This window comes from Gekko japonicus, unplaced genomic scaffold (assembly GCF_001447785.1).
Source record: "Gekko japonicus isolate JY-2015 unplaced genomic scaffold, Gekko_japonicus_V1.1 scaffold2729, whole genome shotgun sequence".
In the NCBI taxonomy this organism is placed as follows: domain Eukaryota; kingdom Metazoa; phylum Chordata; class Lepidosauria; order Squamata; family Gekkonidae; genus Gekko; species Gekko japonicus.
The window spans coordinates 126,732-138,545 of NW_015172627.1; the positions used below are offsets into that span (position 1 = coordinate 126,732).

General features: G+C 40.8%; 1 protein-coding gene across 2 annotated transcripts in view; it reads right to left on the reverse strand.

The window, feature by feature from the left end:
• Positions 1–928, reverse strand: part of LOC107119216 (uncharacterized protein PF11_0207-like) — a 4,449-nt gene extending 3,521 nt beyond the window's left edge. The window contains exon 1 of one of the 2 annotated variants that reach the window (XM_015421683.1): positions 64–928. In XM_015421683.1, coding sequence (XP_015277169.1) covers positions 79–879 — 801 coding nt within the window. In that variant the 5' untranslated portion in view covers positions 880–928 and the 3' untranslated portion in view covers positions 64–78. Of the gene's footprint in view, positions 1–41 lie in introns of both variants that reach the window. The other variant, XM_015421682.1, reaches the window with a different exon arrangement.
• Positions 929–11,814: the final 10,886 nt, after the last annotated feature.

Consider the following 11,814-nt stretch of genomic DNA (forward strand, 5'->3'; position numbering starts at 1 on the left):
CCCCCCCCCCGATAGCTTATTTCTTTCCCATTACTAGTGACCTTTTGTTTAATGGATACTTCCCTTAATTTTCTGCCACTAGGAGCTTGTCCTTTGCCTCTTTTCCTGGTGCGTAGAAGGACCTGCTTCCTCATCGTCTGTTATTGCCGTTTCCTCCATCTCTATTTGCTCTTCCAGGTTCCTTGTTTCAAGCCCCATCTTCTCCAGTAGTTTTACTGCCTCTTGTGGATTCCTTGCACTTAGTCTTTTTCCTTCTTGAAAGATAATTATAGAGGCTGGGTACGCCCAGCTAAATTGTATTTTATTATCATAAAGTCGCTGAGCATATGGTTTCATTAATCTCTTTTGGTTCAGCGTGTCTTGGCAAAAATCTTGTTGAACGTAAGTTTTTTTTCCTTTGTAGTTTAATCCCTTAATTTTTTTTAAGGTTGAATATATCTGGTGTTGTTTTTTTTCTCCTGCAAATTTTACAATTACTGGGCGGGGTTCCCCCCCTCTTCTTTTCGTTTGCAGCCTGTGTGCTCTCTCTATTTGGTCTTCCTTCAATTCTATCCCCTGTTCTGATATCCATTCCACCAAACATTGCTCCAATTTCTTTTGCCCCACGTCCTCTGAAATTCCATGTATTATCATGTTCGCCCGTCTACTTCTATCTGACAGTTCCGCGGTCTGTTTTTTCAACTGAATGATTTGCTCCTTGTTATCTTTGGCCATGCCCTTTGCCTCTATGGCTAATTCTTTCACTCCCCTGATTTCTTCTTTAATGTTTTTAAGCTCCTGTTTCACTTCTCCAATTTCTTTTGATATTTTTTCCTGTGAGGCTAACATTAAGGCTTGAAATTGGGCAATCTGTTCAGATAACGACTTCACTGTCGCCATTTTGATTAATTAGCTGCCTACAGCTTCTCTCTCTTTAAAGGTTGATAACTTTCCTCTTACCTTGCCAAGCCACAAGTTCTTCGGCACTCCTTGTTCACTGTTCTTTTAGAGACCTCTGAGGCTGTTCTCTGGCAGTTTAGTGAGATTAATCTCCTCTTCTAGGTCATTAATCTTTCGTCAGTTCAAAGCGGGGGAAGCAACGGCGTCTGTTTTTCAGAGCATGCGCACACCTCCCCATGGCAGTTATAGTTGACAGCTTTTAAATGTTGTCCCAGCTGCATGGGACGTTGGGGGATGGTTATCCATGATCGCATATCATGTGATTGGTAAAATGTCTACATCTCAGGCATGATTAGAAGGAACCTGTTACTGCAACATTGCTAAGCAGCTCTGGGTCTACTCAGTGCCTGGACAGGTGATCTTCTGAGAAACTCATGTAAACTTCCTTGAGATACAAATGTAACAGTTAATGTATAGATTAATAAATGAGTAATGCAGCCACGAGATTGGGGGCAGTTACATGAGTGTCTCCCATTACATGAGTGTCTCCCAGAATGGGACTAATGTTATAGGAAAGACCCATAATGCCATGTGTATACATGAAGCATTTACAGCTCCATCCTATGCAGTTATTCCCTTCTAAGAACACTGAATGTATATAGAAGTATGTAACTCATCTTAGGATAGAACTGTTACATGCAGACCTAAAGTTATGAGGTATCCACTCATTAATAAATAGGTCCCATACAGCTGGGGGCCATATAAGGGCAGGGCACCTGCATTTTCTTTTGATTACTATCGTCACAGTAATGATAAGTGAAACTATTGCAGGAGAGATCAGTGGGAGAGCAGTCCTGCAGTGATGTGGTCCAATGCCATTCAGGGCATCATAGGTGGTATATGAGGGTCAAGCTAACAAAATAAATTATAAAAATAAAAATATTTATTATGGTGCACACATTAGTAAAATATAAAATAGGTTAAAAGAAATGATCCAAATATTGAACTTTTTAGTATGGCTTAATGAGCGACATGACCATATAAAATTTGTTGGACAATGGGATAAGAATAGTATTCCCTTTCTGGATACTACCATATGGAGAACTTCTGAGAATAAACTGGCTTTTAAAACCTATAGAAAACCTACTGATTGTAATACCTATCTACATTATGAATCTAATTATAAAATGGATAGGAATTTATTGTTAAAGGATAAGATCAGAAGAGAGAGAAGAGGTATCTTTTGCAGTTTGGAATTTTCCCATCTGGCAGGACCTATAAAACATTATTATTCGAAATTGGCATTTAATTTCAGACCTGCCTGATTGCCAAGATAAACCTATCATCTCTTATAGGAAATCTAAGAATTTAAAGAACATTTTGACAAAAACTGATGCTTTGAAGGTTAGACAGAAAAAGGAATCCTTACCTATAGGACATAATAAATGTGGCAATTCCGCCGCCTGCTGTTTGTGTCTGGAAATTTCTGAATTTTCACATCCTTGCATAGGGAATTTTAAACGTTATAATTTCACTAACTGTAATATTAGACATTGTATTTATTGTTTGATTTGCCCTTGCCAGCTTTTATACATAGGATGTACAATGAGGCCTGTTAAAACAAGAGTCCTGGAACATAAATCACGCCTTAAACATCAAGTGGCAGATGCTCCTTTAACTAATCATTTCTCCTCCATGAAACATGCTCCAGAAGACTTAAGATTCTTTGTACTTAAAGAGATTATAAATCATTCCTATAATAGGGTGGATATTAATAAACTTTTACATCAACAGGAGGCACATTATATTTCTTTATTTAATACCCTGGAACCGAATGGTTTAAATCAATATAATGACTTATCATGTTTTCTGTGAATTACTGCATGTATACTCCTTTAATGTAAGGACAGAGTCTCAAAAAAATATTTCTAATTCTCGAGCATGACTTTTGGTAGAGGACTGTGTCCCTTTAATTAGCCGCACATTTTGTGCTCTATAAAACTTTGCAAGGCTAAAGAGTGACTGAAAGTGCTTTTCACTTTGAAGGAGGCTTGTAGCTCATCAAAAAATTTTTTTGCAGCGTTCATTGAAAGAGAATTTTGGATTAAAACTTTGGGTAAGAACTTTTCACTTCTTTGAGACTCTATCTAGTATGAGGTTACTAGCATTGTAACCTATTCTGTTCCTGCTATCTTTTATGTTAGTATTTGGCAACCTTGTGCTGAAAATTATTGTTGAGCTCCCTGAGGAAGATTTTGAAACAGAAGGATATCTGGACCTCTGTTGGAGAAAGACAGAGCACATGTTATAAAGAGACTTTAAGGAGTCCTCCCTTTTGAAACTTTTAACAGAGGAGGACTATTATTAATTATAAGGTTGTACAATATCTTTTGAGATTCTATGGAGATGATATTTGATATTTTTGATATCTCTTATATTGTGAATTGTGATTAAGATGATTAATTATATATGAAGAAATTATTGTAAACATATTTTTCAAAAATATAAAATTATTTATGATATGTTATAATCATCTGTGCACGGTATTTGTTATATGTTGGTTTTCCTACTTACCACAAAGAAATCAGGCAGAAAATCAAAGTGGAGGTTTTTTTTAAAGATCTTTATCTGATGTACATCAGGGAAACCCAGCCTGAGATCAGAGACTCGGGCCTGAGGTCCGAAACTCAGGGCAAGGGCTTCGTAGTTCTGTGGCTACATACAGCTTTTATACAATCACCTAATTAACATATGCAAGCTTCTAATGCCCTATCATGAACACAAAAAGTCCCTGTTTGTTAGTTGATGGGTCAACCACAAACTTACAATCTCCTTGCACGCCTCTTCTCCCTAGTCCCACATTGGTTTGTTTTAATTCCATTTATGTGCATGCTTCCTCCCAATTAGTTATACATTGTATTGAAAACCAGGTGATTTCCATCCTCAAGTATAATTTGGATGGTATGTCTTATCCGATTCTCCCCTGACAAGAGCAGCTGTGTGCTATCTCCTGGTTTTCTATCCTTATCAACAAATATATTCCTATAGATGTCTACCTTGTGATGGACAGCATCCTGCCTTCTGCATTCTGCTGTACATCTTGCATTCTGCTGTGTAAGCTTATTTTCTACAAATGAACTTTTTTTTATAACAGAGTTCATTCTGTGTTCTACTTTTTAGCTTCTAAAAGCGGGCTCTAATACTTCTCATTATAGATATTGATGATGAATTCCCAAAATTTCCCAATCAATAACCATCCCTAACACTAATGTGTACACCATAATAAATATTTGTATTTTTATAATTTATTTTGTTAGCTTGACCCTAATATATCACAGCCATATCTTGGGTTGAGTTCTCCCCCCCATTTTTTCATCATAGATGATAACCAGAACCTTGAACAGAGCTCATTAATTGATTGGTGTTGCAGGTATGCCTTGCCTGGTGCCTGAGAGTATCTGGGCTGCTGAATTCTGCTCTAACTGGAGTTTCTGGGTTGTCTTTAAGAGCAGAGCCATGTAGAGTGCATTGCAGTAGTCTGGTTTCCAGCTAACCATCTCATGGATCCACATGGTCAGGTCAGTTGTGTGAAGCTAGGGGCCGATAGACAGGTAGGTGGATAGTTAAGAGATACTCCTAGCTATTCAGGCCTGCAGCTATAAATTCTACTATTCTTATTTCAGAATTAGAAGCTCAGTTTACTTGCAGGCTCATTCTGGATGCTTCATCATACCAAACAAAAAACCCCTCTGAATCAATGATGTCCGACTATAGGAAAAAAACTGCGCTTAGATGTTACATCATAGAAAATAAAACAGGATAAACAAACAAAAAAGCATGTAATCATCCTAGCAATTAATTTCACATTTAATTTTCTTCCCTCAAGTTTAGCTCAGGATCACTTTGAAGGGAAAGAAATACACTCATCAGAAATTACTATGCCATTTCAATTTGTCATGTTTTTTTAGCTTAGAGCTGCCCTAAGCTGAGAGTTATTCTTTTTTGTTACATATATTTTTATCATCTAGGCTGAAAAAGTTTGAAGACATGCTGCTGTGAGAGAATGTGGGATTTGAGATACCTGCAAGCAGATTTTTTTCCTTAACAGTCAGTTCCCCAAAAGCTCCCCTTAAGAGTCTTTTTTCTGCTGTTGCTGCTACTTTCTTCTCCAGCAAAATGCTCTTTTCTTTAAGTAGTAATTGTATCAATTATCCTAACTGTGTAAGTATAATACACAGCCTAGAGTCTCCAACGTGATGTGCACTAAAATTCATCCATCTCACTTTTCTCTTGTTTGTCTCCCTCATTTGTTCCACTCATGCAGACATCAGTATTGCCAGCACTTACTTGCCTCTTTGCTTTGATTAACTTTCCCCCTGTATTTTGTAATGTAGGGAAGAACAGATCTTGGCATTTTCTCCTCACTATCACCTGGCTCTATGCCATGAAATGGTATTCCAGCTCTTTAGGGGTTTCCTATGCAATCTGGAACACAAATTCTGTTTCTGTTCCAAAGGCTGAACACTCAGGCCCCAATCCAAATACATGTGCATGAAAAACCTGGAAATATTTGTAGCCCCTGTAACCTATTATGAATACCAATTGTCAGCTATTTGGTGGGAAGGGAGGGGAGAGGATGGCCTGAAGGTGAGTGAGAGTGGTGAGCCCTCTCCATTGTTAAAGGAACGTTCTCTTGGAAAATATGTTCTGGCTAATTACATGTCAGTTCTTACTGGTGTGGCAGAGCAACTCTAGTTTTTCCCAGATGACACATCTGCCCTTGACTCTTTTCAATCTGGTTTCAGATTTGGGTTTGGACAGAGACAGCCTTTGTAGCTCTGATCAACTTCCTTCATATGCAAACAGATTTCCCTGTTGGTATTGTGTAGGCCTTCATCTGAATGTAAGTTTGTGCCACCTAACAGAGCTCTTAAACAGTGTTAGGTAGATAAAGCTAACTTTATTGTTTCTTGCTGTTTGACCTTTGGTCTGCTACCTATATTTTCAACAAATTGTCTATCTTTTGTTATTTTTTTTAAAATAGTTATTAAATATCTTTATAATAATATAATAACTATTTTTTTAAAAAAATAACATCAGTCTGGTTATTTGGGAACCCATGGGATCTGCCTATTGATTCCTTGACTCCTCCTGATTGTGAACACCTCTCCCCTGGTGGAGTTTGGGTGTTAGGTGAACCCAGGCTACTCTGTATCATGATTGCTATGTTTTGTGCTGTATGGTCTACATCTATCCCCTGCACATGAAGCAGAACCACTCTGTAGTCCAATGGCAGGATTGTCTGCTCCTGGGTGTCCGCATCCCCACAGCTATAAGTCCAATACACGTTTAAGCAAAGTAGTATTTATTAAAGCCATGATAGAGCATGAACAAAGGCACTGTCCAGAATACCTGGGCTGGGTCGGGCAAGGGATAATTAAAGACATTCAAAAAAACAATAACCAATAACCTTGGTTCCCGCCGAGCGGGCAGACTTTTGGTTTCACGCTCAAAAGCCTGAGAAGCAACGTTTCTATAAAGATAAACAAATGCAGCTTCACACGGTTCAGCTCATTATAGTCTAAGCTAAGCGGCTCCTTCTTCACACCTGTTAACCTTGCAGATAAGCGTACACTAGTGTTCATAGAATGGAATGCATGACACAACGATACACACAGAACATACAGGAGGCATGCGCAGATGCCTGGCAGACAGAAAGGGGGGGATTTATATACACAGACTTCCATGGCAGCTAGCTGACACTGGGGCCTGAGCTGTACCCTGACAGTCTGGACAGAGAGGTCCCCTGGTTGCCACCAGTGAACAGTGCTGGCTGCTCCAGGAGTCTGCCATGAAGTACATGGTACTGCCTTGGGCTCTGAAGAGCTAAGCCTTGACCATCACCACTGCCAAGTGGTGCATGGCAGGCAAGACTCATTGCCTCATGGTCCTTCACAAGGGGGCAAAGTACCAGGGAACCAGGTGTTGCTGCAGCCAGCAAAAGGCTATATCCTCCAAAAGGGAAAAGGGTTGGCTATCCACAGCAATCATCTTGCCAATGAGGTGAGTGAGTGTTTCCTGGGGCTTCAACATAGTCCTTTTGGATGGAACTGTTGGTGTCCCCCTGGGAATGACCCCTTGGAGGGTAGCCTGCCTCAATGTCCGACTACCCACAGCACCCTGAATTTGGGGAGCCTTTCTTGGAGAGGCTCCTGCTCCCCCTCCACTTCTCTCTGCTCAGAGGGAGTGGGCCTCTTCTTCCTTCCACTGTCTGCCCTCTTTCCTCCAGTGGCAATATACTGGGGTGCACCCTTTGTGGAGGACAGAGGAGGATAACTGTTGGAGGTTTGTACCCCTCCAGAAGTGGGTGTGACACAACTGGGGAGGGTTCAGAAATATTTCCAAACTGTGGGCTGGAAATGGTGCCCTGGAATTGGAGAAGGTGGGAGACACTGGTTGTCAGTGGTGAACTGGGAGGTCAGCAGCTGCAGGGATGCCAGGCATGCAATGGCGGAGGATTCAGCAGAGATGATGGTGAGGGAGGAGCTCGCTGAGTCCCCTAAGCCTGCTGACACTAATCCCTTGTAGTACTGGTGGTTGCTCAAGGCTGTCATATGGCCTGACCTCTCTTGCATGGCCATGAGTCTCCTCTCCTACCCTCCCATCAGTGTCCAGAGTATGCAGGTGTTCTTCCACCTGGGAGACATTCTCTCTCTCTCTCTCTCTCTCTCTCTCTCTCTCTCTTTTGGCCCCCCGGAGAGGATTTGTTATTGCAATTTTTAATAAACTACAAACTACAATGAAAAAATAGGAAGGGGGAACTACATCTAGGGAGAAAGGAAAGAAAACCACTAATAACTAAAACCCCAAGAATAGGAGATCATAACAACAGCTTATATAAGTATTAATCTTAAATTGCTAGTATTACTTTGAACATAGTCAGTTATGCTAAATTATTTATCTTTTTATCCATTAATTTAACTGTTTAAAGAGAAACCCAAGAGCATCATCTGTAATAAAAACAGAATTTTAAGGCACAATTTAGAGTCCTTCAGCCTTCACTTTGTTTTACCTTTTCTAATCCTCAATTGATATGCACATTTGGGTGCAGCCACTCCCTTATCGGAAATAGAGCCCTCATCGGAAGACCCCGAGTCCAATTCGCCACTGGATTTTCTGTCATCTTCTTCCTTGGCGTCCTCGGCTTTCTCTCCCAGCTGCACTCTCAGGAACGCACGTGCTTTAAAGACAGAGTCAATCTTTTCTTTTTTATCAAGTAGTTTAAAACTGACACCTTCTGGAATTTGCAATCTGTAGGCAATGCTATTTGTTTGTAGAAAAAGGATTAAGTCTTTGTATTTCTTCCTCTTTTGCCTTATTTCAAATGGGATGTCTTTTAAAATCCTGATAATGTTGTCCCCGATTTTCAAGGGTGTTCCTGTAGTTGCTTTCAAGATTAAATCCCACATGTGCCTCTTCGAGAATCTGACCACTCTCTTCCCAGGCAGATTCTTCTTCTTGATGTACACGGAATAGGCTCTGTAGACCACATCCATTTCGTTTACAAGATATTCCGCTTTCAAATCCATAATTGGGGCTAATGCTTCACTCAAGAGTTGCTTTAGATTCTCATCTTTTAATTCTGGGACCCCTTGGAACTGGAGGAACAAATTTGCTTTCTCCATTTGCAGCTGTAAAAGCTGGGATTCTTCTGAAGCTTGCTTCTTTCCCAGGTTTTGCACCTTTATCTTAACTTTTTTAGTGTTGGCGTCTATTTCTTTCACCTTCTCAGCTGCTTGCTCCGTCATTTTTAAAGTTTCAGTCAGATGGAGCTGCTGAGTTGTCAGATTCTGATTTAGAGTTGTCAGCTGCTGTTTAATGTTAGTCATCTGGTCCAGCTGAGGGTGCAAGGAATCTGCCAACATTTTGGAGAACTCAGTGCCCTCTTCCAGTCGAGGACTCATGTCCCCCACTGCTTTCACTTTTTCTAGTTTGTCTTTCTCCGTCTTCTTTCCCGACATCTTTGTAGATTGTTTTCTTTTATAAAAACTTGCTAAAGTCTCTGAATTTCACCTATGCACCTATCAACACTCTGGTAAGTCTCTCAAAACAGATTTCAATGCTTTTTCTTCTGCCCCCCCTAAAGATCATTTTTTAGTTCCTACGTATGGGAGGGGCCCCTCCCCCGCTCACTTCTCTCGCTGTTCCCGGGGGGAGCTTTCTTTTTATATTCCCATCTTCACTTTAACCCGACTCACTTTTCATCGTTGGTCATACGACATCGCTCAGAACACGTTTAAAACGCTCGATCTCCGACGCTTGTCCCAGTCAGTGGCTCTAGATACTGACACTCAGTGGCAGGACTGCCAGGGCGGAGGAGCGCCTCAATTCCCCAGCATCGCGCTGGTGAAGAGGTCACCCCCTCAAAAGCCCCATGGCTAGGAGCCTTTTGTCAAGGCTCTAGGGGGTGGTGACCCATCGCACCCCCTCCTATCCGCTGGTGCACAGATCACATCCCTGGGAGGTACGGGAGATGCGTCCGCCAGCGTGTCACCATAAACCGGAAGCTCACTGGGAGACATTCTCAGCCCCCACTGCTCCCACCTGGACTCAGTCATGGTGGACAAATTGGTCTTCCTCAAGGTCAACCTGCTGGGCTGCCCATCTCTGGACCTCACAGAGTAAGATCGAGGCTTCCTCTTGTCCCCCTGCCTGTCCCCCCATTCCTCCTTCTCTCTGAGTGATCTGGCCTGTGAGTTGCATCCTTTGTACTTGGGTGGGAGGATGGCCATCTCTGCCGGGTGGGGGTCGGCTGGCACCACACCCAACCCTTTCTCATTGAAACACCCCCACACACACTGAGAAACCCCCTGGATATTTCCCTTTTCTTTTACCCTCCAAAGAAAATCTCCCTCACTCAACACCCACTTCATGAAACAAAATCTACCTAATAACACAACACCCACCACATGAAAGAACATCTGCCTCATAACACAATACTTACCTCATGGAACAACATCAATCTCAGCGAACAATGACCTCAACAAACATCTACTTGTACAAGAAAGCCCCCTTTTGACTACCCCTTTCCATTGTATTGGTACAGTTCTCAAGAGCAATATTGGCAGAGATGAATGGATTCCAGCCAGCAGGAAGTCAAGAGGAAGCTTTTTAAAAGATAGTTCTGCTTTTCTCATACATGTCTCCTATCAAGGCAGCAGGGTATCAGCCAGTCACCATTTGCGGCTAAACCAGACATTTTGGATGTCCTCTGATTGGCCATATGGGGCATTGTTTTTTGTTTCTTTGTTTGTTTTTGCTTACTTCAAATTATTCCTGAGAGAGTGGTATATATAAACCTGGTCTTTGTACTAGTTAGGCCATAGCTGGCAGGAATAGGATGTGTTTCTCAACATTAAGGATGAAGGTCCATTCCCTAAACAGTTTATTTTTCATGAGGGGGTGTGGTATATTATATGTATGTATGTAATGGAACAGTCTGCTCCTCCCCTAATATCTGTATGATTTAGTTTGGTTCTATTGGGTTGAACTCTTGTTTCATTTTCCAGTTTTGTATGTTAGCTGAAGTTGTTAGTTGTTGGAGTTGACTCCTTGCAAATAAATAGCTGATGTTTTGAGACAGCTTGTCTCTCCTGAATGGACCTGAAAACAGGTGCCTGAGTGAGTACTCTAACCTGGGAACTCACAGCCAGAAGGGGACATTACAGGGGGAACACTCATGATGCTAAGCAGCATCCATCAATTTTTTTAGTTTATGTGCAGCATACTGCAAGAGGGGGATTGAACTTGGCATGCCTTGGCATGGTTAATGAGCCAACTTGAATAAACAAAGCTCATGAGTGAGAACATCGGCCAGCTCAGGAAGAAGGACAGAGCTGGCCATGATGCTAGTAACTAATGGGCTACTTAGTTGCAACCTGCCCTAAAAGTTAGAATTAATTTTTTTCCACTTAAATTTTTTATTATTTTTAACATATACAATATAAACAACATTTTCAATATGATGTACAGGTTCAGTGGTACAACCATTAAACATTGTGTAAACAACATAATTCTAGTGCACACTCAGTTGTAATTTGTAAGGAAGGAAGACTGTTAGTATTTGCTTAATAAAATGCAATATCTATATTTTTCTTTGGAATAGCCCATTTCTTGTTCGGTGATTTTGTAATGTAATCAAAAAAGGGGAACCATTTTTCAAGAAACTTGGGAAGTTTTTGATTGCTGTTAAAGGATACCAGTTAGGTAGCCAATTTATCTGAAACTGCTAAGTCCCACACTTTCATGAACCATTGAGTCAAAGTCAGTGATCTTTTAGATTTCCAATTTTGAGCGATGAGCATCTTTGCGGCAACAAGGAAAATCAAGAGAAGATCAGTGTTGTTACTGAGATAATTAGAAGATGGCCAGTAGTTTAGCAGTATAGATTCTGGTGTGAAAGGGATTTCGATATTTAATATTTGTTCAGAGTATCTTACTATTGTTTTCCAAAACATCATTATTGCAGGGCAGTCCCACCAACAGTGAAAAAATGATCCGAGTTGTCCACATCCCTTCCAGCAGTGTGGATTTAGTGTAGGTATTATATGAGTTAAGCGAGTTGGTGTTAGGTACCATCTCGCGTGTAATTTAAAGTTCTGTAGCCTAATGTTGAGTGCAGGAGTTGAGAATAGATGGTTGGACCAAATAGATTGCCATTGTTTGTTATCCAGTGTTATGCCACAGTCTTTACTCCATGCATTCTGTATTGTTGTTGGCTGCTCCCATGATTGTTCATTTAACAATTGATATAACATAGAGATAAGGCCTCTAGCTGATTGTTTGTTTTTATGAATGAGAGATTCAAATTGAGTATGAGGACAAGTCAACAAATGTGTGATATCAGGGTTAGTAATGAAATGTCTAATTTGAAAG